Source organism: Poecilia mexicana, unplaced genomic scaffold (genome assembly GCF_051168715.1).
Source record: "Poecilia mexicana isolate PSO_F unplaced genomic scaffold, ASM5116871v1 scaffold_17, whole genome shotgun sequence".
NCBI lineage: Eukaryota > Metazoa > Chordata > Actinopteri > Cyprinodontiformes > Poeciliidae > Poecilia > Poecilia mexicana.
The window spans coordinates 22439900-22467478 of record NW_028263386.1 but is presented as its reverse complement, the minus strand read 5'-3'; the positions used below and the strand labels follow the sequence as shown (position 1 = coordinate 22467478).

General features: G+C 39.2%; 3 protein-coding genes across 4 annotated transcripts; 1 reads left to right on the top strand and 2 right to left on the bottom strand.

Moving 5' to 3' along the window:
* Positions 1-5011: 5011 nt before the first annotated feature.
* On the bottom strand, positions 5012-14264 carry pigr (polymeric immunoglobulin receptor). Its single transcript, XM_015010443.2, has 8 exons — positions 13865-14264; positions 12888-13232; positions 10917-10998; positions 10509-10735; positions 7044-7122; positions 6859-6947; positions 6713-6762; positions 5012-6611 (listed from the first exon to the last, which is right to left on the bottom strand). The coding sequence occupies exons 1-8, from the start codon at positions 13911-13913 to the stop codon at positions 6528-6530; spliced, it is 1005 nt and encodes a 334-aa protein (XP_014865929.2). The 5' UTR covers positions 13914-14264; the 3' UTR covers positions 5012-6527.
* Positions 14265-16307: 2043 nt separating this feature from the next.
* On the bottom strand, positions 16308-18755 carry dad1 (defender against cell death 1). The gene is made up of 3 exons (XM_015010444.2): positions 18436-18755; positions 16775-16944; positions 16308-16514 (listed from the first exon to the last, which is right to left on the bottom strand). The coding sequence occupies exons 1-2, from the start codon at positions 18644-18646 to the stop codon at positions 16814-16816; spliced, it is 342 nt and encodes a 113-aa protein (XP_014865930.2). The 5' UTR covers positions 18647-18755; the 3' UTR covers positions 16308-16514; positions 16775-16813.
* Positions 18756-19842: 1087 nt separating this feature from the next.
* On the top strand, positions 19843-25833 carry abhd4 (abhydrolase domain containing 4, N-acyl phospholipase B). Of its 2 annotated transcripts, XM_015010439.2 has the most exons (9): positions 19843-20023; positions 20754-20774; positions 21862-21947; positions 22045-22149; positions 22289-22577; positions 23956-24143; positions 24236-24347; positions 24456-24642; positions 24986-25833. In XM_015010439.2, the coding sequence occupies exons 1-9, from the start codon at positions 19974-19976 to the stop codon at positions 25073-25075; spliced, it is 1128 nt and encodes a 375-aa protein (XP_014865925.2). In that variant the 5' UTR covers positions 19843-19973; the 3' UTR covers positions 25076-25833. The 2 variants fall into 2 exon arrangements, with proteins under 2 accessions (XP_014865925.2, XP_014865926.2); XM_015010440.2 differs by lacking the exon at positions 20754-20774.
* The last annotated feature ends 1746 nt before the right edge of the window (positions 25834-27579 follow it).

Below are 27579 nucleotides of genomic sequence, written 5' to 3'. Positions count from 1 at the left end.
AACGCACCATCCCCACGGAAAAAGCAGTGATAAAGAGGAACAGGCAATATGCGCACCTTTAATTATTTATAGAGTATCTGATGATAAAACTGTTTTTAAATGTACCAGTCGATTTAGCAATAAATCTATCACTGTCTGCAGCAAATACCTTAGAGATCTAAAAACCACTGAAAATAAAACAAACCCACTGCGAAGCGGGTTCCTTCAGTACAACACTGGCATTAAAAATGTTTAAACATCACACAACATATTCATCCAAGCATATTTTCAAGCATTTTGATGTTTTGATGCTTGTGCTCTTATGGAACCAGGAGTGGAAAAAGACATTTAAGCAGCAAAAGAAAGAACTCCAAACACAGCTGTCGTTAACCGATTAATGACATGATCAGTTTTTTTAACGACAAATTGACTATGTCTTTAAAACTGCAGTAACTTTTATATATATTTATATATATATATATATATATATATATATATATATATATATATATATATATATATATGTATATATATATATATATATATATATATATATATATATATATATATATATATATATATATATATGTATATATATATATATATATATATATATATATATATACTGCTCAAAAAAATAAAGGGAACATTTCACTTTAATTTTGTGTGTGGCTCCAAATCCAGGCCTCCATTGGTTAATAAATTTGATTTCCATTGATGATTTTTGTGTGATTTTGTTGTCAGCACATTCAACTTTGTACAGAACAAAGTATTCAATGAGAATATTTCATTCATTCAGATCTAGGATGTGTTATTTGAGTGTTCCCTTTATTTTTTTGAGCAGTGTATATATCTCAGTGATGTGTGGTGAGGTTCACTGCTGGTGAGGCACTGACTTAAGACTTAGACACCATGCATGTTATTGGACGTACGGAAATTTCGCGCAAGCATACAATGCTGGAGGGCAAAAAGACTAATCTTTTACATGCCATCCATAGCCGCGTTAACTCAGTGAAACTTAGAAATGTAGGTATTGATTTTGTGCTATGATCCACACAGCAAAGTTATCTGTATTCGCCAAGCTAGGATGTGTTATTTGAGTGTTCCCTTTATTTTTTTGAGCAGTGTATATATATATATATATATATATATATATATATATATATATATATATATATATCTTACATATTTAAGACTGTCAGTACATCCTGACAGTAATCAGCCATCATCACTATCTACAATAACTCTTTGAAGAATTGGAATTAAAATGAGTGTTTCATTTCATTTTGGGAACAATAAAGTATTTTTGAATTTGAATTTCAAAAATATAATATAACACAACATAACACCAGTTTTAACAAATATGTAAAAAAAAAAAAAAAAAAAAAAATTTAAATGAAAGTTACATACTGCAGCTTTAAAAATCATTTCTTATGATGGTGCTTACCATCATAAGACATTCTCTAACTTATCATTTCATGCAACAAAAATGGTGACGCACATTGCCAATACTTAGTTATGATGCTTGGTAATGCTATTCTTTAGCATAAAGGGCAAAGCCGGTCAGGTCAGAGCTGATGGGGAAGATGGATGCTGATAAACATGGAACAATCCTGGAGGAAGGCTCCAAACATGTCCACCTTCCTGCAGGAGAACCACCTCAACCACGCAGCCAGAGCTACAAAAGAAATTCAAATGCTGCTGTTCAGAGATGTTCGCTGTCCAATCCGACTGAGCTTTAGCTTGGAAAAATAATAATAAATGAATGGGCAAAATTTCCACTTGCTGGATTTATAAAGTTGGATGGAGACGCACTGCAAAGAACTCAAAACTGTATTTGCTTGGAGGACTGGATAAGAAGGCAAGCCGCTCTTTTCAACATTTTAAGCAGCATGTATAAAAAGAAAACTAGAAAATGAAATCCCTTTCCTTCCACTTCTCATTCATGAACCACTGAGTGTTGATCTCTTACAAAAATCCCAGGAAAATACATTCATGACTGTACATTTAAGCTTCTCCTCACTTCCTTTTGCCCATACTTCCAGATGTTTGCACATCCCTGTTTCTGTGGGCTTTTACAAGCGGTTCAGACGTTCAACGCGTATTTCCGCCATAAACCGAAAAGCATTGGCGAAGAGAATGTAAATTTTCAAAGTGTGCTTGAGAAATAAAAAGGCACTGAGATCACTTAAACATGCCGGTGCTGTAACAAAGTTTTCTTTTAAAGGCTTCATTTGGTTTCCTTACTCATGCGTCTCACGGACAACAAAGTTATTTTTATGTTTTTTAAGAGGCAATCTTATTGCTCCGTCCACTCGGACAAGCGGTTCTGTTGTTGTGTGCATATGCTTGGCCTACATGCTAATAGTGACACAGAAGAAAACACACACACACACACACACACACACACACACACACAAAAAAAGTCTTTATCCTTCAGCCTGGCCTTTCGGAATTTCAAAATGATGTCCCTATTATCCGACGGGGCATTATACCAAACAAGCAGAAAACACATTGATTATTGCTGCCTGTGAACAACGGAGCTAAAAAAAAAAAAAAAGCTTCCAGGAATGCAATTTATAATGTATGTAGACATAAACCCGAAGTGGAGCGTTTTCCGAAGGAACGAATGGAAAACAAACACGAGTTGTTTGAATATTAAGACGCTGCAGTTTGCCTCTCAGAGCCCTGTGGGGAGACGCAACAGCCGCCCTGCTTTTCTTCCGCTTTATGTGCCGTTTGAATAGGAAAACAAAAGAAACGCTCCTTTTGTGCATGAATAGGCACCCAGCGTCAACAACGCATAATGGGAGGAACGCATTTCATGCAGCGTTGACCTCCATCTAGTGGCGGAACCGCTTCAGCTTGAAAGGCATCAAGATTAATGATGGAGCTTCTCTAACGCTGAGGAGTGGAGACCGCAATGTAGAGAGGCAGAGAGAGAGAGATGAAGAATAAAACCCAAATTACAATAGAGACACGTGAACACTCAAGAATGTAACAGTGCGATTCGCTGAAAGCAGTGGGAGCCAAATTGTGACACTGCAATGAGCAGCGCAACAATTAATTGAATTTAATTGAAAATGACAAATCCCATTAAAAAAACGACCACGCTTTTAATGACTCAGGAGAGAGGCTGTGACTCGTGTGAAATGACAGCTACACCCTACGACAGAGTCACAATCGCAAAACAGGCGGCGAAAGTGAAAGGTACGACTGAAATACAGACCAAAAAACACCTAAAACAATAAGAAATATTGTACAAAGCAATACAGAGAGAGCTCCCATTTCAGGGGGGTGAGTCAGATTTAGCTCCTCTGCCACATTTACTGAACCGTGTGATTCTAATTAAAGCCGGGTGCTGTACGACGCTGTACAGCAAAATCAGCCCAAGTTCCGAGTGAGAGACGGTAAACCCGACTCGGCGTCTGTAATATTCATCTGAACATATAGTGGCAGAATTCCCAGCGCGCCTTGTTTGCTGAACTCTTGAAGCTCCCCAGAATCCCTCAGGTGGCTGCAGCAGCACAAGGCCTGGCTAACCTTTGTTCTGACAGATGCACAGGAGCTCTGCATAAACAACCCGGCACTATTGTTGTTGGCCGACTCTGAACATTGCCAGCAGAAATCTCCCGTTTTTTTTTTTTTTTGCCTAAACAGCAAATTATTCACAAACAAAACAGTGTCAAAATACTAAAACGCTTGCAAAAAGAAAAAAAAATGTTCTTTTTTTTCTGACACTGCATTAACAGCAGACATTGGTGTGAAAGTACGTGACGGTTTTGCAAGACTATCGCATCCCTTGAGATGGATAAATGTTTTCCACTTTTTTTTCTTTCACAAATAAAAACATGTAGGTGTTCAGCCCCCTTCACTCTGTTACCTCTAAATACAAGACAGTCCTCCTGTGTGTCATTTGTTCTGTAAAGATTTGCTAAAGATCATTATTAGTCAACAAGCTGCACCGTGAAGACCAAGGAGCGCAATAAATACGTCAGGGACAAAGTTGTACAACAAGAGTCAGTAGATCAGTTCAAAGCATTGTCATGTGATAGGAAGGCCCAGTTAAAGTACAGACCTAAATCCAAATTAGAATAAGAAAGTGTTGTTAATGTTTTGCCTGGTTAAATGAAGGTTTTACTAATTGAGCTGCTAGATTCCTGATTACCAAGTGCTAACCCAGGAAACTTGAGTATAACTATAAATCATGTTTTTGGGATGATGTTTCTAAGTAAGTTTGAAAACCACACAGCCTTAACAGCTAATCACTTCCAATATGCTCTATCAAAGCTTCCTGGTTGTAACATAGGAAACTATGCAGAGGTCCAACAGATATGAATGCTTCTGCAAGGCAATGTCCGTGCACACGCCGTCAAACAATATTTATTATTTGCATTTTTTTTTTTTCCAAAGAGGAGCTAAATATTGATTTACGTTGGTCAGGACCGAGTGCAGCCTTTGCTCAGCGGCTCCTTTGACAATCTCATTAGCCTGTTCAATTTACTATTCCAACATGTTGTTTGCAGTTGGTAATGAGAACGAGGCTCTTCAAGCATGAAAAGGAGGGAGGAATCTTTTCTCTTTTTGTAGCTCGGATGTATTTTGGTCCTTCCTCCTAAAACGAGTCCGTCTCAAGGGAACTTTCCCCATTATCTGCTACTATTTTTGTCGTGCCTCCGTTTGTTTAATTGGTCATGCTACTTATGTTTTTGGTTGTCTTTTTATTGAATGAATTCTTGCTTTCTTGTTAACGACAAGAACCTAAAATGGCCTCAACTCGTTCCCTTCGGTTTAAAAACAAAAAATTCCTTTTGGGCATTTTTTTTTCCTCCAGCAGCTACGCAGGCTCAGAACTTCCTCATATGAAGATAAAAAATAAACTCTGCATGCGGCCATTTGTCATCAGAGTCTAAGGATTCATTAACTACCCCAGTATCATAACTGGTGTTATTTGTTCACTTAATTAGGATGCAATAACAACGAAAAGATAAATTCCCACAACAGTAGAAAAAAAAAGAAAGCCCTCGTAGTGTTTATTGGTTTATTAGTTTATTTTCATGCTTGCCTCTTTCTGTTGAAATATGATCACCGTCCTGGGTTCAATACGTGGAGCTGAATGACAAAAACACTCTAACGGCAAATATGCACATTTTTATTTAGCAAAATGTATATTTTATATGAGTGGGAAGAGAAAAAGCTCTGAAACACCGACCAGCTCCCTGCTGATAAATGATGTAGTTTATATAACCATAGTGTTGGATTGGGTAGAAAAAAAAAACAAACCATTCGCTCGATGAGGCGTCCATATACGTGTACGCTAAACAAACCAAGTAATAACATGAAACGAGATCATCCCGGGTGGAACAAAAGGCTCGCACTGCAGAGCTGTGCTGGGGGTGTGGGGGGGGTGACCTGGTAGCATTATGCATCCTGCAGCCACGTCCTCATTAAATAAAAATCTCACACACCCCAGGTCATCTGCATGATGCAAAAGAAATTCTGTGTAATGGACTGGACTAACTCTCCCCACCCCGTCTCTCACCGTCCGCCCCTCGTTTTTGCTTTTAGCTTGATAATGAAGTCGGTACGGAGTGTGGGGGGGGAGGGACTCTGATCAATTTGTAACCAGCTATATTCAATGCAGAGTTACAAATAATGTTATGATTTCATTTGCATAGGTTGGGCAGCCGTGACCCTTTCTCATTCAGAGGTTCCCATGGTCCATATTTTGTGAGCAAAATGAATCAAAAGCAACTCGATTTTGTTTCAGCGAGCTCTGGGCAAACTTCCAACTTAATATTTATACGCAGGTTTTTTTTGTTTGTTTTTTAGCCTCTTGACGCATTTAAAAAGCAGTTATTCTCCTGCTCAACAACCCTCTGGTCCAAACTTTTTTACCTTGGATGAAAGATAATTGTTTCAAGGAAGATACGTTATGAGTCACTGACTGCCGGGAGGGAGAAATTTTAATCTTCTGAGCTGAGCAACATGCTACTTTTCACTGAAAGTAGTTTGAATATTTTGGAGTGGACCAGCCAAAGTCCTGACATGGATCAACATCAAAAATATAATACTCCAAATACCAGAGAAAACATGCAAAATATGCTTATTATCACTTAAAAAAGAAGCTCACTGCTGTAAAGCCAACAAAGGTTTTTTCCCCCCACTGATTATAAAGTTGACCATTATGATCACAAGATTTCCTTTAAATAAGCTAAAAATGGTCAAATAAAATTATTAAATTACCCTCTGAACTTTCTGAATTAGTTTCGAAGAGAATTGATTGCATAGATGAGTAATTTGTTGCGTACAAGAGGCAGATTTGAACCAAATGTGAACATCATCCGTGTTTTTTGGAATACATGTATTCCAAATTTGCAAAAGGTGCAAATTTGTAAAAGCAGCACATGATGGACGTGTAATGTGGTGCACAATGCAAAAAGAAAAACAATTATATCGAGGGTGCATGCTCTGACAAGTGGAAGGAAATAAAAAAAAAATACATTCAGTTTGTGAAAGTAACAATAAACGTTGCAGAATATCAGATATCAGTACATGTGCACATCTTGGGAATCCTTGTTAAGGAAAAGTACTGCTGCGTTTTGAAAGTCACCTGCTTCTCTCGAGCAGCCCTGTAGGAGACATTACAAAACAATACTCTATAAATCACATGCACAGCAGTTTGGGGTTTTATTTCGATCAGCAGGGAGAAGCCTGTTCAAAAGGAGCTTACGCTGAATTTCGCCCTCATCTCCTCGACGTCTCTTGGAACCCGGTCGCTCTCTGGAAATGAACAGCGAGAAGATTTTAACTTTGTTCGCTGCGTTTGATGGAATCATCGCACATTGGAATCGCATTTAAGGAAACGAGTTGCCTTACTGTGCAGCCTCCAGAACTTTATAGCCAATATGGCCACGACAGCCAGGAAAATGACAGATGAGCAGACCACCACAGATGCCAACATGGGACTAAATAAAAAAAGCAGACACAGAGCCTGCTGAGGCAATCCGCTTTGATTCAAACTGAAGGCGCAGCACAAATCAGCGACACTTCACTTCTCCTACCTGTGGCTGCTCCAGGTCTCCCTAGTGATGGGTTTGGCTGGAGGCAGGTCTGGGAAGGACTGGCTCGGCACTGTTGGAACTGCAAGAGACAATGCGGCATTAGATGGATATTTCAGGTTCAAAAAAAAGAAGAAATTGAAAAAGAAAAATTGAGGTAGTGTGCCAAGCACAAGAGAGTTTGTTGCGCAATAGAAACTCGATGTGCGGCATCAATACTCTTGACAGGTGTTATGAAAAAATCCATACGCTGCAGCAGAAGCTCCTGCTACACAACATGATGACATATCGATGCTAAGAGCAGCTTCTTTGCGTTTTAATGGCTGCAAAATGGACATTAGTAGCAACAATTACAAAAGTAATAAGAAGTTAAAGTGAATTATTTTCTCCTCGTTGTTATTTTTAAAGGTTTCTGAGCCACTTGTGGTCTTTAATGAACAGTGGATGGACGGGAAGAAGGGAGGAGAGAGAAAGACGGCCTGGGGCTAGGAGCTGAATCTGGGACAGCTGCGCGAAGGACTGGAGGCTGTGGTGCGCCACTGAGCCATGTGGCGCCGCCTTTTCTTCATTATTGATGTTGTTTTAGCAGACATGAATGTCGTTTTAAAATCCCTGCCGACAAACATGAGTGTCAGCGAAACTGCGGCGTACTGAGGTTTCCAATTCCAGACGACGTCGAAGCAGCCCGTTGGTTCTCCATGGTTACCGACTTACAGCTTGTCCAACCTTTGTTGCCAAAGTAAGTTATTAGTTGTATTCAGTCAATCGTCTTCATTTCATTACATTAATTAGCGAAAAGCATTAATTCCAGATTAAAACCATAGCGAGAAAATGAACAAAGTTAGAACGAATGGAGCTGGAGCTTTCAGCTGCTTTCAAAAGTAGGAAGAAATCTGAGTTTTCCTACACGGTTCCAAACTGGAGCTGGAATTCCGAACTGGAAATCCAGTGGGATTGCTGAGGTACTAAAAACTGCTAGCAACAACAACGAAAGTAATGGAAGTGGCGTTAAAGTGGTTGAAGCGCTTATTAAGTTCACAATTATTTTATACCTACAACTTCCACTGCATTTGCACAGTAGGATATCGGACATATGGGACTGCTTGTTGAACTTTCCCAGCTGGAATTCTGACTTCAAGGGCATTTCTGACTGTTCGTTTATGAAATATAACTTTCAACAAGTGAGAACAATACATTATCCTTACCTTTATCTCTCTAATCTGACTTTTGAGACGCTTTACCTTTGCACTAGCGGGTCTAATTCAAAGCACTGCCGATTATAAAACAAAAAGGTCTCCGGAGTTGGAATTCTGACTGTGAAAAAGCAAAGGTTTCCCAGTAACCCAGACTTATCCAGTATGGCTCCCGCACAAAAGAAATGTAGTTAATATTGTTGGTATGAACTATTTACTAGCACTTCTGAGGGTTTTTGTCTATGAGCGTTGACTTTATAAGTATGGCAGAGAAGCTAAGAAAGGCCTGCTAGCTTGAGCGCATCGTTCGGCTTATTCTTTGCAATCCCCATTCTCTCCTTGTAAAGGTTTTGACAATAACTCTGCAGCAGATCCACTTTTGTTCTCTCGTGTAAGCTGTTCTGTTCTCAAACACAATAAAACAACAGTAAGCGAGTGACTTTTAAAAACCTCAGAGGCAACATGTAAAAATCTATAGATCTATCCAACAAAGCATGCTAGCTACACGGCTTCACTTTAGCAGGTCGAGAGCTGAAAGGATTTCATTGATTGCAAGAACAGAACAGTTCAAACTTGACAAACACAAAACCTGATCCAAACATGACAGCTAAGCGTTTTTTCATTTTCTTCCTTTCAGCAGCAAATATTCCCTAGACAATATGAAGGCCTCGGGGTAGACTCTTATTTAGCCTTTCTGGGAAAGAACACTTGTGCTGCAAACTATTGAAGACATGAATTAAGCTGCTTTTTTGTGATTTTTTCAGTTTTGCCTCTCATGAAAATACTATTGCTGTGTAATGCAGTGATCTGTGGAAGTTTGCACACTAAATATTTTTGAATACATCAATGAGATTTTCCACAGTAAGAATGATATCTTTTTAGTTAACGGCTCAGTTTTACCATTAAGGGTAAAAATTGGAATTAAAGTCAGAAAAATGATAATGTTGCTAGAGATTTACTATTACATTCACGTAGATTTGAGTAAACTAGATAGGCTACCAGACTAATGCCCAAGTTGAACCCATAAAGCCATTCCTTCAGTTTACCTTTTTTAATGGTTTTAGCATTTTTTTTTACTCTAAGGTGATTACAAAGACCACTTAAATACAGCATATAACATTTTCCCATCGTGTCACATTATTAGCACCGACTTCAATTAATTTTACTAGAATTTTAAGTGATAGATTCTATGTTGAGGAGATCCACAAACCGGAAGGAAACAGTAAGATGGCCTTCAACACTTTTTGCCAACAAAGATGTGAAAAGGAAAGTGTCCATTTACCTGAGTTGTTGATTGAAGCAACCAGTTACTGTTTAACTTATTTTGGGATTTGTCTCTGTTATCTTTCTGTCATCTTCCACATTTACAAACGGAAGTTCTTGTTCATTCTTCTATGCAAATTAGCTCGAGCTCAGCCAGACTGGATGGAGAATGTCCGTGTGGATCAGTTTTAAAGACTTGCCACAGTTGGATTTAGCTCTGGATTTATAGGCTTGGCTTTATGTTTGTGGCCCTGCAGCATGTAAACGGCTATTTTCCTGTGTTGGTCTGTGCTTAGTTTTGCCATTTTGCCATCAACTCTGTCTAACTTCCTCCCTTTTCCTGCTGAAGAAAAGCACACGCGCAGGTTGATGGCATGTTCAGGGAACCGAGCATCGGCGGTGTGTAGCATTTTGGATGCAGACCAGAAGAGACGTCCAGCCTGTCGGTTTTGGTGGACAGGCTGGTTGGTTACACATTTGTGCCATACTGTATTTTCAGATGACAGACTGAGCTGTGTTCAAAGCAACAGCATGCCTCAAAATTGTTCACAACTGTCTCCCTGACCTATTTGCTACCGTTCCTTTGTGTTTGTTACGCTGCTTGTTAATTAATGTTCTCTAACAAAACCCTGAGGTCTTAACAGGAGAAAATAAATAACTGGATCTACACTGAAATTTTAATTGCACTTTTTTAGATTAGTTTGAGCTTCAGCTGCAAGAAGAATTTTTTAAAATAATTTTTTCCCCCTCCCTTTCACCACATTGCGCTGTCTTTTGTGTGTGTGTATCATAGAATCACAACAATGCCCAGTAACATTTGTAGGCATACTTATGGAAAAATGTGGAAAAATTTCCAGGCTTATTAATAATTTAGAGAAGCGCTGTACCGAAAGCTTCTCTAGCTCATAATTTATCACATAGAATTACATGTTGACATATGCATTAAACACAGTGATTTCCAAGGAAAGCAGATGTCGTAGGGTTTTTTTTTTTTTTTTGAACGCCTGCCTACCGGTGGTGGGTTGGGGTGTGACCAGCACGTGCACGGCCGTCTTCTGCTGCCCTGCAGAACACCAGTACCACGCCGTGTCTTTCATCTGCAGCTTCTTGAAGGTTACAGTGAAAGCCCCAGTTCTGTCATCTCTGATGGCCACGGAGGAGTCTTCGTAGCTCCCGTCAGAACCCGTCGACAGGCAGGATCTCCAGTCGCCACTCCGACACCATTTCTTCTCGCTTTCTCTGTTGGCAGGCAGACACAGGGGAGTCACCAAAAGCCAATCTTCCTCTCACACGAGTGAAGAGATTTCTGGTCGTCAAATGCGAATGTGAAATGTTTTCGGCGGTGCTTTAGCAAGTTGGTCTCGCGGTCTGGTATGAAATCGGACCGGTGGTATTTGGAACAAAAGAAAAAGTCAAATGCCTGTATCTCTCACTGTAGAGGCATTCGATTGTGACGGCGCTTCCCTCTGCTCCACTCATCATGCTGTTCACAGCTGACATGCCTGCAGAAATCATCAGGACAACGTGTCGTTAATACAAGTATATCATAGAAAAGTCTATTTAAAGTCAAATAAAGGCATTAAGACAAGATGAACGGTCAACCTGGTAATCCCTGGTTGACAACAGTCTACCAGGGATCCTTTCCTTTCATTCACAAAAAGAAAATGTGTGAAAAAAATCACAAGAGTCCTAAAAACTAAGACACTCATAGTATGGAGTGTCTTAGTTGATACGGTACATAAATGGGAAAAAGCATGGTATAATATGGAGAAGAAAAACTAAATACATAAAAATAAAGCACCCTTAGTTGCATTACATTAGTAATGAGAATAAAAATAACAATATTACTTTAAAAAAAAAAACAGTTGATTTATTTCAGCAATTTGGTTCAAAAAGTCAAACTTGTGGTCTTATTTTTATGTTTTAAATGTTTATTTAATGCTTATATTATGACTTACAACTAATGTAAACCCATAATGTGGTCTGCAATAGTTTTGAATCATTACGCAAGACCAATGAAATGTAATTTTCCAAATCAAAAAAATAGAGTCTGTATACAGCAAACTATAGGCAGTCAATACTTGGCCTGAGCTCCTTTCGCATGAATGACTGCGTCAGCCTGGCTTGTAGGCAGTCGGCCTGTCGTTCTGGTTGCCTTCAGGCCATCTTCATTGTTTGCTCTGGAGTCTAGAGTCCTTCTCTTGACAATCAATGTACCCACACACTTTCTATAGAATTCAAGCCAAACCAGTTTGCTCACCAATCAAACACTGTTGCCACAGTCATTAAACGGGTATTTGGTATTCTTCATGGTGTGAGCCAGTGCCAAGTCCTGCTGGAAAATTAAATCAACATCCCCATAAAGCTTCTCAGCAGAAGGAAGCAAAATGTGATCTCAAATGTCCTGGTAGACGTCTGTGCCGATTGGGACTTGATAAAACACAGTGGACCAACACCGGCAAAATTAGGTGGCTCCACAAATCATCACTGGCTGTGGAAACCTTCCACTGGACTTCAAGCAAGACGGATTATGTGCCTCTGCACTCATCCTCCAAACTCCGAATAAAACGCAACATTTATTTTCACCTTAAAATACTCAGACCTCTTCGGTCTAGGTGCTCAAACCCTTTGTATATTATTTTATTTATGGATATAAAATTTGTTTTGAAGCAGGTGGTAAGTTAATTGTAAATTGTGTATTTTAACATACAAGCATTAGCTATAACTTTAGATATTTGTTAATCTAGTTGGCAAATTTAGGCATATCTGGGCATGACTACAACTGCAGAATAGCAGCAAAGTGCTTCCAGTGGAATTTGTAATATGTGTAAAATATGCATCAACCAGCATTCATGGAACACACATGCCTCCTTGTTGAAAGAAGACCAGTGGGCGTTTAAGGTGCATTTTTAACAGCAGTCTGCCAGGGATTACCAGGTAGACTGTTTACCAGGGATCCTTTCCTTTCACTCAATTTTCTATTTTTATGCTTTCTTATAGCGTATAAAAAGAAAAATGTCAATGTCAAAATCTATATTAGCAGTTGGTTTGTGTGGCTTACCCTCTTTGTGGAGGGTGTCAGTGACTGACTACTAGCCAAATGTCAATCCTCCTCATGTATACATTTAGTAATTAGTGAACATATTTATTTAAATTAGACTCGTTTATGTAACCTTCCATTCGTTGAGTGCCTGGGTTTGGGTTTTTTTATTCACTGTGAGTAATTAAAATTAAGAGAAACATGAATTATTTCGCTCTTGCTGTGCTTGATTTGTAAGCACAAGTTTCCCATTTTGAACTGAATTACGGAAACAAATTAAGCGATTAATGGCGTCCCATTTTTGTGCGGTTCAGGTTGTGACCACAGGTTGAAAATCCCTCCACTGCTTACCATGTATAACTTTAACCTTTGTAAAAGTGGTGTCGTCAGCTTTCCACACGCCACCTATCTCCACGCCGCATATGTACCACCCCGACTCGTCCTCCTTCAGGTCCTTCATGGTCACGGTGAACACCAGCTGGACCGGGTCGTCGAAAATGCTCACTTTCTTCTCGGCCGGGTCGACCAGGTGGTGGTCGTCGGTTCGAGCCAGCGACGTGCAGAACTCCCTGGTCCTCCCCTGGCACCAGTATTTCACATAGCTGGCGTACTGGGGCTCGTAGTGACAGGGGATGGTGAGTGAGCCCCCCTCCAGGACGGCAAACTCTTCCTCCGTGGTAACCTTACAGAAAAAGGCTGACAGAAAGGGGATGTGATGAATGCTGAGCACAAGTTTAATCTTCAGAGAAGGTTCAGCTGGAACAGGAAAGTTATTTCTTGAGGACTTTTTTTTTTTTAATCTGCTGCATGGAATAGGGAAAGTGGCCTTGACCATATTTGTTAGAAGGGTTTCCTTTGTGGCACGGTAGTTTGTTCCTTCCTTCTTCTTTTTTTTTTTTAACTTCCCTTTACTTGTAATTCTGAAAACGGATTATCCTTCCTATAATTCACAGGATTAAAGGGCTAACAAAACCAACCTCAAACATACCCACCGCCTGCAGCCAAACACTGTGAGAGCTTGCGAGACTTAGAAAAACATTAAATCTCTCGGTGCCTTCCAGCAGAAAACAGCAGCTTCAACAACTTTCAAGTCGGTCTCCCCCCCAAAATGATTAATGTAGAAATGGAATAAAATGATAAAGTGAAGCAAAGCGCAAAGAGTATCTTATGACAAAGCGCTAGTATTTGCTAAGTGCATAATAATAAAGTGAGGAGGCAACAGCAGAGACATTAATCATCCTTTGTGTTAAACTCCATCAACGGCTGAAAATGGGTTTTCTTTTCTTTTCTTTTTTTTTTGGATCAGCTTCTGACCTCAGCACTCATACCTGGAATCCATGGTAACAAGAAGAGGGTGATCGTGGAGAGCTGCGACATGTTTTGACTTCACTTTTGGAGTTTGTTAAGCGGACTCACCACCCAGCGCAAAACACTTTGGGATCTGGGTTCTACAGTGTCCTCTCTTCCCCCCCAAGCTGGTCATGTGACCAAAAGCTGGATCCAGATGTTCCAGATGTTAACCATGTAGGTGCCAAACAGACAAAAGGGAAGTGTTAAGATGGCAGTGGAATGAATGTAAGACAGGAATAATTGGAGGAAGAGAGCAACATGTTAAAGTGGCAGAAGTAACTGCGTGACAAGAGCCGCTTTTGGTCGTCCACCGAAAGCAGGATTCGTGGAAAGCTGGAATTCCTTAAATGTTTTATTTTGAAATGGCATGCTCATCGTGCCGGAACGTCTTTCCAGCTGCTTGACTTCAATTTCCATCATCCTAGTGGGGATGGGAGTTCACAGTGGGAAATTCAAAACGCTGACTTAATATCCACATCAGTTGTACTTAACAAAAAATATATGCAGTTTAACAAGAGGCCTATTCATGATGTTTACTGCATAAAGCTAAAACTAAATATGTAAACTACTTTCCTCACTGTCTGACATTACATCAGAATAAACTTATCCTGCTATAGATCAGCTAGCATTAACAAATTGTTTGGTGAAATTGTGACATTCTGTTAACTTGATCAAAATTCAGTTTGTTTACCTTTTCTTAGTGACGTTCCTGAAGCTTCCTTCAGTAGTCTGCTGCAGTTCTGGCCCATTCCTCCTGACAGAACTGGAGTAACCGGGTCAGGTTTGTTGTCCGCCTCCTCACACACACGACTTTTAAAACCTGGACACGGATTTTCTGTTCAACTGAGATTTGATCTCATGCTAATGAATGAATAATAAATTTGCACATTTTCTTTAGGAGAAGCCGCAGTCTGTCAAATGAGAAAGCGTTGATTGGCGCTACAATGAAAGTGATGGTCATGTTGTGACTGCGTTCACTCCGCTCACATTGCTCATGAAGCCTTTGAAGAGAACCAATTGGCTAATTGTCCGTTTGGAAGGCACCATTTGTGTCCAACTTTTTTGACTTCAAGACTAATGCCTTGAAATACGGCTGATGTTCATCATGCTCATATTTTATGAAGCGCACCTATTCCCTTGGCAGCAACACACTCAGACAAACTGCTGCTGCCAGCTCTTCCATTTCCTATCCAAATGTAATAATTGTCATCATGGCCAAACGCCTCAGTTTTAATTTTTTATCAAATCACAACACATCGCCAAAAATGATTTGTCCCTAAGTGAACAAGTTTTACTCTTCTCACAAAGTTCGACAAAGTAGTATGCAAGCCTCTGGAGCAATGTAGCAATTCTTGTGCTGCAAATGAAAACTTTTTACTCAACAATTCTGTTGAAAATTCAGTTAGACATTAAGAAGTAGACGAGTCTCCACCTTAAGGATTTCCAGCAGTATCACCTATATGTAAGAGACTATGTTAACTGGCTTGAAAGCCAAGTAAACCAACTAAGGTCCGCTTTCTGCAGATTTAGTGGGAAATCCATGAGGGTTGGCAGTAAAACCTGGGGATTATTTGAATTTGCTGGTTTTGATCAACTTTTAGAAACTGCAAGAAAATAAGTTTTCTTACCACTTTATGATTGTTGCGATAGAAAAAATACAGGTACATTTGAAAGAAATTATGATAGTACAAAAACAAATCTACAGAATTTTTTACTCTTTACTTTAACAAAGTGAAACACATTTATTACAAGCTTTAATATTTCAAGCCTTACTTCTTGTAATTTTGATTATGGCTTAAAAATAGTGAAATCTTTCAAAATATTCTAACTTTATGAGATGTGCCTGTATAACTCCACACGATAACTAAGCATGGATCTTTTATTTTTTTGAAGGTTTGTTCGGAGGGGAGAACATATTGGGCAAGATGGCATAAGAAGTAAAAAAAAAAAATCTAAGTTTAACTAAAGTAAGAGCTACCACTGAATGCAAATGGATAGACGGTGCAGTTAATTTGGTTAAATTATTCTAATATTGAGGTTTTCAAAAAAACAAAATATAATTCTATAGTCTTTATAAGAAAGCCAACTTGAGCTTTTACAGATTATAGATTTTCAGAAAAGGCCAAATCAGCACACAAGCGGTCAATCAACCTCCCTCCACAGCCACCTCAGACTTGATTACTTTAGAGAACCTGTGGTGAGTTGATCTCTTTAAAAACACAGAATATAATTAAACTTTGCAGACATATACCTACATACGCATTTTAATCATTATTTATGCGACATTTACCCGGCTTACGTTAATGAATAAAAAACACCAAGGACAGAGGTTTTTTTTTTCTCCCAGTGCTAAATTCTCTTATCTGGACCTCCATTCATTTCCACTTGTATAATTTCTACTGACGATTCAAAGAGACAAGGTCACCGTTACACTTGCTTTATTTATGTCAGTGCAAAAAGGGAATGCTTTACAAATGTCAACATAACAAAATCATTGCTTTAGGAAAATTGTACTGCATCAACAGTCAGACGTAGCGTGCAACTCAGTGTTGATGCCGGGATGTTGTCATCCAGATCAGCTGCTGAAAAACTGTCGTCTTTAAGAGATTTGATGGCTTTTTTAGAGATCTGTAGGGAGGAAGGACAAATTAGAGCGTGAGTTAGTTGATTTGGAGATAAGAAATGTGGTCTTTGCTGTTGGCAAATTAAAAATAGATTCCCCACCTCCCCCCAAGCAAAATAAAATGCAGCACTTTAACCGTTTCTGTGACAGTGGAGAAATAAATCGCCATGGCTGGAGGCATTTCATCATGCCAAGTTACAAAATCTAGTGAGATTCTGCAAACAGTCACTTCTTAATATTTTTATTAAATGTCTAAAACAAACACCTTCACGAAGGGGTAATGCGAATTAGATCTGCGTTCGTTTCAGCCGATGAAGTTCATCACGACGAGATGCAGGACGGTGTGAGCGAACAGGAAGTCGGTGAAGGCCCGCTCCGGAGAAATGGACAGGAAATCCCCTTTGTTCTGAGGATTGATCTGGATGCGAAGACACACTGGGGAGGAAGGAAAAAAAATTGAAATGAAAATTATATTTAATTTTGAGATCATTTCTCCAGTTTACATCTATATTAATTTCGCCATTCACCATCTGTTTTAGATCAGTTTTTGAGCCATTGCACAACTTGAAAAAGTTATAGCAACCGTGTCCATCGGAATAAAAAGTTATTGGGAAATCAACAACTATTTCCAGATGGCTTTTGCTCTTAAAGTCACAGTCCACTCCATCTCTAAACTGCAGCTTGCAGCACTGGTCGCGCTTCTGCTCTCCGTCTTGACCGAGCTTGGCTTCGTAACACACAAAGCTCTTCACCACCAGCTGCAGATTCAGTGCAGGTTCTACGCTTCTCAGAGGAATTCCCAGACAGCAGAAAAATTATTCTGGCTGCCAGTTTTACTCAACCATTTTGGTACCCATTCTGCAGGCCAGAGCACAAACACACAGGGGAACGATAGCTAAACTGTGTCAAGGGCCACTTCAGCAGCAACCTGCTCGGTCGGCTCGATGGGCAGCAAGAGTACATGAACTTGGTCAGGCTTAGGCTGCAATAATACAAAACATTTGTTAGCACTGTGCAAAAAAGTATTGGGTATATTTGTTTACAATTTACTTTAAATGATTTTTTTAAAAGTTGAGGAATAACCCTCTTGCTACAATTTCTGGTTTGAAGGGTACAGTAGGGAATGCAGGATCAAAACGGCCATGACCGAAATCTTTTTTTATAGTTTAACTTTTACAGTTAAGACAGGTGACAATCTTCAAAAGTTACCCTTTCCTCTAGTGTCCTTTGTTATTGGTCCTGCTTTTTCTGCTTTTGCTAAATTACAGTTACAACATTTAAGAAGTGTGGCAATTTACTGCTATGGGACTGAAAAAAATAAACTAAAATGACTAAAATGTAAAATGTGATGTCAGTGCTGCCTTTCAAGCCTTTTTAAGTTTTTAGAAGATGTTAAGCTGTGTATAGCACTTCAGTCAGCATCACTTTTTTAAATTGCCACACTGCAGTGAGACCCTGTTAGTCACATATATGGTGGTCTCTTTACACCTACTGGGTTTGTGTTTTGGAATTTATTTTCAATTTTATTGTTCATTTGAAATCTCCAAATGGCTCGAAACATCACTATAGCCATGATTTTTTTTTTTTACTGTTCAGGAGTTTGTCTAACAAACTAACATTGTAGGTGTAAAGTACTACTTTGACTATTTTAATGTACTCATTTAATATACAGGATACACCTTGTTATACAAGTATAGCAAGGTAAATAACCAATAAAATGTTATTTGTACGGTTAACTTTCTCTGTATTATCTTTCAAAAACCTAAAATAGCTTAATTTGAACACAAAAAACAGATGGCAATTTGTTTTAGCTATGTTAGCCAGTTAGCATCCACAGAGGCCACGACACTACCTGAAAATTATAAGCGGAAGTGTTATATATTCCGTGACCCGAATAGGTCACAAAAATATTGCAGAAACAGCTACCTGCAAGAATAAAAGAGCCCACGCAGGAGATGAAACCCGACAGAAAGCTGTTGAAAGGAAAGGTTCCAACGAGGAGACAGTAGAGGAACTGCATCGCTCCGGTTAGCAGGATGTACAGCAGATAAGCGTCCACCACTTTCAGCTTGTTGGGCGTCGTGGTGGTGTACTCCTCCAGAAACCGGGATATAACAGACACCACCGAGTTCGACATGATTTTTCTATTTAAAAAAAAATCTAGACGGAGGTTAGCACAGCTCCTCTTCTTCACTTCAATCAGTGACGTGTCCTCAGCAACCGGAAGCGGTCCCGGTGTTACACAAATATATTCCGAATAACTCGTAATGACAATCAAGGAGCGTTTTAGGCTGTGTAACTAGTACGTCAACGTAACCGCCCTATTGTGAGTGCCAGTTTTATCGAAATGCAAGCGATGCGATTGATACCTGTCACCAAATCTACAAAAGATTGCAAAGATTTATAAGTAATTTAAAGTCCATCAAAATTTTATGCTGCATAAAGTTATGAAAAATAAAAAGTATTTTTTTCTTTTATTTGTCCTTCCTGTCTTGTGTTTTTTTCTTTGTTTTTATGTTTATTACTTTTGTATGAATGTGCTCCATTTGCCTTTCATTTGCTGCTGTTATATATCTGCTATATTTTTTGTATTATTATATTAATACAGATCCAATACGGGTTTCAACAGATTTTAGAAAAACAGAATAGCAAACCTAAGGTACGTTAGGTTAAATTTTAACCACATTGTGTTTCGTTATGGATGTGTTTTGTTTTGATTTTCGTAATCAGTAGCGGTAAATAACATCAGTATTTATACAATATCAATTATTATATCAATTAACACATGGCTTATGATCACACATTTATATTTATAGAAATTAATTAATTTTAAACCTAGCAAAGTTTCCAACTTGCCACTCACGATAGCTTAGACGCGATGACGTAGCGAGTCTAGGGTCTACGTCTTCTACGTCGTCTAGCTACGTAGAGCAAAGAGGTAGAAACAAAACGATGTTGTACTCCAACATCATTTCAATATACAATTTAGTTGATTTATTTCTAGTGTATTTCTCTTTAAATGAGCTGATAAATTAGATACACTCTTTTAAATATACATTTTTTCTCTGGTCTACTTTTTTGACAAAACAACAGCAAAACATTATTTAAAATATGTTATATGGTTGTTGTTTTTTATATTGTTTTCATTTTTCCATTTTTTTTTGTAACCGAACGGATTATTGGTAAACAAAAACACTGGTAACTGTGTGTTTAATTACATTCATGTTTAATCGCAACGGCATTTACGCTTTCGACACAAAAAAATACGAGACACAATCCAATGTCTTGAAGGCTTGCAGTTGCATGCTTCAAGAGACGATCTTTGCACCCGGTCAGATGACGTAGGAATGCACTGGTTACAAAACATATATACATAGGCAAACAAGACGGCAGGTCTAATGTCATTTCATAGAAGACGCATGATAATTCGTATGTGACTTAGTTTGATCTGAATGTAACAGCCAATGGATCCTGCTCCAGCTCCAGCTCCCATCCAGAACGATTGTGAGACAGAGTGAGTAACTTCGCTTACCTTTAACAGTACCATTCCGCCTAACGTCATTCCTTACATTAAGTAAACTTCCGGAAATAACAATAATAAATTGATGTATCGAAACAACTGTTGATGTCACTAAGGAATAAAAAGAGTGATGCGTCACGGTGGTAGAAACTGTTTCCAAGTTTAGATTTAAATCATCGAGCACTTTCATTGGTTTCATGTAGCTTAATGTAACATTACATCATCTGAAAAGTTGCTGATGTTATTTAACATCAGGGATCTTTAGCAGGGATCTGATGTTGTATAAAAGTTTAAATTATAAATCTGGAGCCCCTGTGTTGGTGGTGTTCCATTATTAATAGTAGTTAACAGTCATTGTCAGAGCATACATGTTTGACAAGCACGCCTTTAGCTTTTGATGAATAAACGGGATCAGAGGTTATTGACACTAATCTGCAGTGACTCAGAGAACTGCACTGTTTATTGGTGGTGCAGGTGGCAGCTCTTACCTTTGCCTCAGATTTCTCCCTCTATTATCTGATGGCATCACCTGGCATTCTCTATTTGCTGGCTTCCCCCTTTCCCCAATTTTCTATCTTTACAACAGAAGTTAGGAAACTGAGGTAGAGGTAAAGGTGGAGTAGATATGGTAAAAGGTAATGGCTGACTCCTTTATTTAATCAGTTTGGTTCATCAAGGAGATGAATGAATCACCTCAGCTCAGTTTCATCACTCTTTGTTTCAGATTGGAGACGAAAGCAAACAGGTGAGGTGAACCCTATAGGGAACTGCCTTGTTACAAAATACTAATAAGAAGTAACAGACTATGGGAACATGCATGTTGCCTTTGGCAAAGCATTCAAACCCTTAATATTGTTCACAGTTGTGTTTTTTTCCCCTTTCTGTGAAAGATTAACCCAAAGTAGTACGTAGCTATGTAGTGGAAGAGAAAGAAGATGATTCTGACGGCGGTCTTCTTCGAAATCAGTTCAAATTCAAAAAATACTTTATTAATCCCAAAGGGAAGTTAAATGTTGTAGCTCATTAATTCAGATTCTTCACAGAGTTATTGAAGGTGGCGATGGTTGTTGGCGGGAAAGATCTCATGTAGCAGTCTGTATTACAGCGAATCTGAAGAAGACTCTGACTGAAGATGCTCAGATTCGTTGTAGTATAGTAATTTATTATTAGCAAGCTTTGTAAAGTGGACAGTTAATGGTTCTCCTTTCAGGTCTTGTGACAAAGTCATGGAGCTCTGCACCTCCTCCAGAGTCTCCTGGTTGCTTATCTGATTAACGTTGCCAATATATGATCTGTCAGTCTAAACTTTCTTATCTTCCTTGGTTTTCATGATGCTGTTTGCTCACTGGATTTTATTCGAAGCTAGCAGAGTAATGACCACACTTTTCAGAGTGTTGTTTTCTAAAACACTTTACAAATAATTAATCCTTTGTCTTACACCTCATAATTGTTAGTATTTTTGCTGCTGTCATAAAATTTCAATATTACCCATTGGAATTGTATTTAATTTGAAAAACAGGGGAAAAGGTAAAGGGGTAAGAAGACTTTTGCAAAGCCGTTTAAATATTACTTTGTTGTTGCTATGGGTGTGTGGCTTGAACGTGATTTTAAAGCAAAGTGGCTTTGAAATGTGATTCTCTGTAATACTCCTCCCACCCTCTTGTCTCTCTCTAAGTGTGTGGGCATACTATGCAAATAGTGATAGCATTGACTAACCCCGTATTTGTGCCTTAAGCATTGATATTTTGCATTCACCATGTGATGAACACTTCCTGTGCTATCTGCAATCTCCTCATTCTTTACATGCTTCTCTTTCCACTTACTTTGATTAGGTCAAGTTCACTCTGGAGCTGGTGGCCCTCCTGGCGTCCGACCTCCATGTCCCTGTTGAAGACTACAGAGTCTAAGATTCTTGCCTGTAAGACTGTGTTGACAGATACTGTGCTGGCTGATTATGTAACCACTGAGTATTGATTAGAAAATGCAGTTTACTGCTTCATTGCTCCTCTCAACAGGTATTAAGAATGATTTATGGGCCAGGTTTGTGACCCTCGCAAACCAGGACCGCATATGGACTCTGTCTCTTACCAACAAGGGGACTCCCAAATCTGCAGAACAAGGTAACGAGATTCTTGAATAGTCTTCACAAGAAGGAAATAGGCGTGAAAACATAAACTACAAGAGTTTACAATAAGAAACAGCTCACAGAAGATGCATGTCTTCCTGTTCCTGTTTTTTGTTTTTGTTTTTCTCGCCCAGCACCTAAGACTCCCCTGGTGATGGTTCATGGCTTTGGAGGAGGGGTAGGGCTGTGGATCAGGAACTTGGACGCCCTGAGCCGCTCGCGGACTGTCTACGCCTTTGACCTTTTGGGCTTTGGCAGGAGTTCGAGGCCTAGCTTCCCGTCAGACGCTGCCAAGGCAGAGGAGCAGTTTGTGGACTCCATTGAGCAGTGGAGGCAGGCTGTTGGTCTGGAGAACATGATCCTGCTGGGGCACAGTTTGGGGGGCTACCTGGCTACCTCATACGCAATTCAGCACCCTTCCAGGTAATCGTCCACGGCTCTGTGTTTCCTGAGATTCGGTTTACAGACCAATGTTAACAACCTTTGATTGAGCTACATTTATGGCAGGTAAAACGATTTAACAAAATCTTTGTTTGGCATAATTTGTGATATCCTTACCATCTATATCTTGTACAAACGGTTTGTATTAATTGGACATTCCTCAGGGCTGTCCAATAACATTTCACAAGACAGCATAAATAGAGAAGAATCTTTGATTAGATATCTGAGCAAGCCATGGAAGAATATCTGGTGAAACATTACTGTGTTGATTTTAAACATCAGTTTCATCTAAAATCCAAGTAAACTCTTCATGTTTTCCTTTGTGATAGTAGGAGAGAGAAAAGCGTCTACCCGCAGCATATCAGTTGCTATGCTGATATAGCAACTGATATGCTATATCAGTTGCTATATCAGATGGAGATGGAGAACTCTTTACTGCAGTTCTCCATCAGTACTCATCAAAAATGCCTTACCTCTATTACCATCTTGCTTACTGTGTATGTAGCCAGTGGTTGCTTATAATTATTCAACTGTCACTCTAAATTAAGATTATCAAATATCAAAGTTTGTCAAAATATTAAAACTATCAGCTGTTTGCAATAAACAGGAGCACCCTTTACTGTCCCAACATGCTGCAAACATGATTCATAGCCAGATAGCAGAGTTTCTGGGAAATGTTAGACTGCTCTGGCCTGCCAGTTCATTGACATTCTTGGCGTTGGGTGCTGCAACCACCATTTTCAAATCCCACCAGATACATTTTTAAAGAGTTCAAGTCAGGTAACTAAGCTGTTCTTTCTAGTATCTTCTGCTGAAATCAAGCCTTAGTGGCTCCTTGAGGTGATTGCCCTGCTTGAAGGTCTAACAACACCAGAGATTCACCTTTTTCACAGATGACTAGACATTTTCCTCCAAGGATTTCCTGATTTATGATTGAATCCTCAACGTACTGCATGCTTGATTTGAAAAGTTCCAGGTTTCGCAAAGAACACAAGCCTTAAGATAAGGCTACTTTGTTCTACTGATGTAGTTTTGAGCTAAATGGAGCTGACTTTTCTTGTGCTTTTGGGTCAGTAGTGATGAGGCCATTTAGTACAAGCCTCACTGGGGAATCTGAAAACCTCAGTGGCCCCATCCGCAGAGTCTGTCTGGAGGTCTTTTGCAGTCAATCAAGCAATATAGCGTGAGTCCGTTGTGGTAACATCACTGTGCAAAAAATTCTAGGATCTGTTAAGTAAAATTACTTAGTTAAAATTGGACCATCTAGTGGCCATTCAATGTGATACACTACTGCCTTTCTCTGCTTACGAGCTGATGCACGTATCAGCCGCATAGCGTCTTTATTTTAATATGTTTCCAGAGTGTCACACCTTATCTTGGTGGACCCCTGGGGTTTCCCTGAGCGAGGCAAACCAGAGACCCAGCAGAGCGAGGATCAGAGCGCTGAGGCGGTGAAGAGGCCCACCATTCCCAGATGGGCAAAAGCCATCGTCTCGATTCTTTCCCTCTTCAACCCGCTGGCTGTTATCAGAGCTGCAGGCCCATGGGGTACGCATGTGGAAATGTAAATCTGCTTCTGCTATGTGTTATATCAAATGTTCCACCATCCTCATCTCACTATCTGCACTTCATTCGTTCAGGCCCAGGCTTGGTGAACCGGTTCCGCCCCGATTTCAAAAGGAAATTCGAGGATCTCTTTAACGATGACACAATGACGCAGTACATTTACCACTGTAACGCACAGACTCCGAGGTAGGGCCAAGCAAAGTCCTGAAGTCCCTTTTCCATCACCGATTTTCACAAATAAAAATGTAACACATAAGAATGCTGTTCCTTTTTTGTTTCCTCTGCTTCTCCCAGTGGGGAGATAGGTTTCCGGGCCATGTCAGAAACGCTAGGGTGGGCTAAGAGGCCAATGCTGCAGCGAGTACATCTTCTGCCGCCCTCCATGCCCGTCACTATGCTGTATGGAGCTAGATCCTGGGTGGACAGCTCATCTGGTGACAGAGTAGCCGAGATTAGGGGCAAAGCCCACACCAAAGTGCTGGTAAGTGGACGCAAGAGAGCTTCAATACTTAATGGGCCTTCTAAATTTATTCATACCCCTTGGGCTTTTGCATGTTTCAACAGCAAAAATCAATGTTTTTCTTTGGTTTTATTTGACAAAGCAAGAGAGAGTATGGTAGTGCAAAATTGTGAAAAGTAAAGGAATAGCTTGGTCTATCTCATAAATTCCAAACAAAAAATATTGAAGTTTGAAGTTTGTAAAATGACAGAATGGGGCGGGAGGGGAGGTCCAAACTGTACTAATACTTTTAGCAAGGCACTTTGTGAGTCGGTAACTAGCTGTGTATTTTGTGTTGCTTCCCTCAAACCGTTCCCCTCTGCAGCTGGTAGAGGACGCCTCACACCACGTCTACGCTGATCAACCAGACGACTTCAACAGAGTGGTGGAAAACATATGTAAATCTGTAGACTGATGGCATGTGTGTGTCTCCAAAAGACCTGGAGGTTCTGCATTGTATCTGCACAAGTCGTCGAGGCGGATTCGGCTCCGGAGCCTGTGCATGCGAAGCACTCTTGAGTTGTTCTGTTTTGAGGCATTTGAATGAACCTGAATGTAATTCTGCTGTCTTTCTTTCTTTTTTCTTTTTTTTTATTCCTGTAAATCGTTCTTTTGCTCATATTTCATGGCTGGTTTATTTAGTACGTTCGCATTAGTATTTATTACATGATTTACTGGTTACTGTTTTCAAACAGAATGCTAACCAAACAATTCAAGATGTTTATTGAGTTGAATATTTGGTTAACGCAATACATCCAGATGCGCCTCTTAGGATGCTGGTGTTTTATTGTTTTTTGAGCTGCCAGATGGCCACTGATTCATAATTTATTATGTGCCTGACAAGGTGTTCTTTCTTTGCCTTCTGTGTATCTTATTTCCTTTTTACATCATCACACAGCTGTATTTTATAACCTACAAACTTACATATGTAAAAAAAACAATGTTTCCCAAACCAGCAATCAGTGGTGTACTACATTACCTTTCCACTAGAGGTCAGCACTCAATGTTTATGTAGCATTCCGGTTCAGTATGACTGAAAACATACAATAAATCTTAAATGTTTTCAGTCCCCACACTTGCAATATTTACATATTTATTACTGTTTTGGGCCTTAACTTTACTCACGTGGTGACCGGTGAATATTTGAGCAATAAAGTTCTACAGTGAATCCGACTTTTATGGAAGAGTGGCAAGAATTTGACAAAAAAAAAAAAGCTATTATGGAATGGTTTAGATCAACGCATGTCCATGTGTGAGAAGGGCTCAGTCAAAGTCTAGACTTAAATTCAATTGAGAATTGTAGGCAAGATGTAAAATCTGATGTCCTCATATTAGACAGTGAGGTGAAAAACAAAGATTTTTTTTAAAAAACAAGAAAATGTAGTGTTTTATTATTAAATCCTGTTTACATTCATAACACGCTAAGTCCATTATCGAAAATTAATAAAAGTAAAACTTGGATTTATAGAACCTTTGATGCAACAATAAAAGAGCCAACAATTTTATTAAAGTGAAATTTCTTCCATTCGCAATCTATTTCTAAAAAGTATAGTCTGTAAAGTAAGATCTTTGACATATTTGTGTGCATCTTCCCCATTTCTCCATTAGGTTCTACTTTTCATGGGTTCTGACTCAAGGTTCAACATAAAGAACTGTTTGAATATCAATGCTTAAATTGTTCTGTGTTGTAGCTGCACACAAAAATTGGCCTCGTTTTGTTTCGTAAAACCGAAATACACACAGACGTAGATTTTTTTAAATATATTTTGTAAAAAAAAAAAAAAAGAAAAAGAAAAAAATTAAAGGGTTTGTTTTTCAGTTTTTGTTATGCTTGAATTGTTTAGTATTGTTGCAGGTAATTCTGAATATCCATAAGTCCCAAATAATTCAGAAAAAAAAAAAAAAACTTTTCACATGACAGCACTTGGATGAGCAATGTCCCGGGTAGCTGTTAGCTAATAGGAGAACATTAGCTGTTAGCTAATAGGAAAACATTAGCTGTTAGCTAATATCAACAAGCTTTAAAAAATATTTTACACAGCTTCTTCTTTGCCACAAGCTGTTACAGACAATAATGTCTCCCCTCTCACCCAAAGCCACGGCGGTTTGTTCAAGGTCTCATTGCGGATTCATTTTGTGTCCACACGTCCTGCTCTGCGCTGCCGAGTCCGAGATGCGCTGGCAGAGAAGTCGCTTCGGTTCAATCAGCTTGCCTGTCTGTCAGTAAGAATCTACCACTTATCTTCATTAAGTTTGGTGCAGAGGTGGAGTGAGGTCAGACGATTAACTCATTAAAAATTGACATGAGTCAGACTCAATATCTTTTAAAAATTGCAAGAGAGGACTGCTGGCCAGTTAACGTGTCCTTACAGAGACACCCAGGGTTGTTTTAAATAACTTAAACCGACAGAAAGTATTTGAAGACTGGCCTTTGGAATCATTGATTTGTAAAAACATGGATTCTAAAAAAAAATCTAAATCTCAATTAGTACCAGGAAATTCATGTTAAACTAGGAACACTGAAAAGACGGAAAACCTTTGCTTATTTCTTTTCATAACCCTGATTTCACTCAGGTTATTAAGACTGTAGTAAACAGCAGAAAACAGGAGATTGAGCGAGGACTAAATCCATTCAGTTTGGTCTATTTTTGTTTTTTCCTTCTCATTTTAGCAGAAAAATGTCCTTAATTTGTCAGCCAGTGGTCACATTACAGGGACAGCACAGATATGGAGGACAATTCACACACAGACTCCACTCGTAGTATTCATTTGACAGCCATACTGTAGCTAAAATTATATTTATATTTATACACCTTGTGATATTTCTTGGTATTTTTTCATTGAAGCACCACAAACCTTAACATATTTTATTATGGTTATATGTGACATAGCAAATTAAAGTAGAGCATAATTGAGAAT

What these genes read in the sequence shown, in the direction of transcription:
- pigr (XM_015010443.2), bottom strand. Translation starts at nt 13,913, where the DNA reads ATGTCGCAGCTCTCCACGATCACCCTCTTCTTGTTACCATGGATTCCA. An exon ending in CTTGTTACCATGGATTCCAG is followed by an intron (nt 13,233 to 13,864) that starts GTATGAGTGCTG and finishes CCTTTCTGTCAG; the next exon opens with CCTTTTTCTGTAAGGTTACC. An exon ending in GAGACCTGGAGCAGCCACAG is followed by an intron (nt 6,948 to 7,043) that starts GTAGGAGAAGTG and finishes TTTTTTATTTAG; the next exon opens with TCCCATGTTGGCATCTGTGG.
- dad1 (XM_015010444.2), bottom strand. Translation starts at nt 18,646, where the DNA reads ATGTCGAACTCGGTGGTGTCTGTTATATCCCGGTTTCTGGAGGAGTAC. An exon ending in GGGCTCTTTTATTCTTGCAG is followed by an intron (nt 16,945 to 18,435) that starts GTAGCTGTTTCT and finishes CTTCCTCCCCAG; the next exon opens with TGTGTCTTCGCATCCAGATC.
- abhd4 (XM_015010439.2), top strand. Translation starts at nt 19,974, where the DNA reads ATGGATCCTGCTCCAGCTCCAGCTCCCATCCAGAACGATTGTGAGACA. An exon ending in CAGAACGATTGTGAGACAGA is followed by an intron (nt 20,024 to 20,753) that starts GTGAGTAACTTC and finishes TCTTTGTTTCAG; the next exon opens with ATTGGAGACGAAAGCAAACA. An exon ending in AAGCCCACACCAAAGTGCTG is followed by an intron (nt 24,643 to 24,985) that starts GTAAGTGGACGC and finishes TCCCCTCTGCAG; the next exon opens with CTGGTAGAGGACGCCTCACA.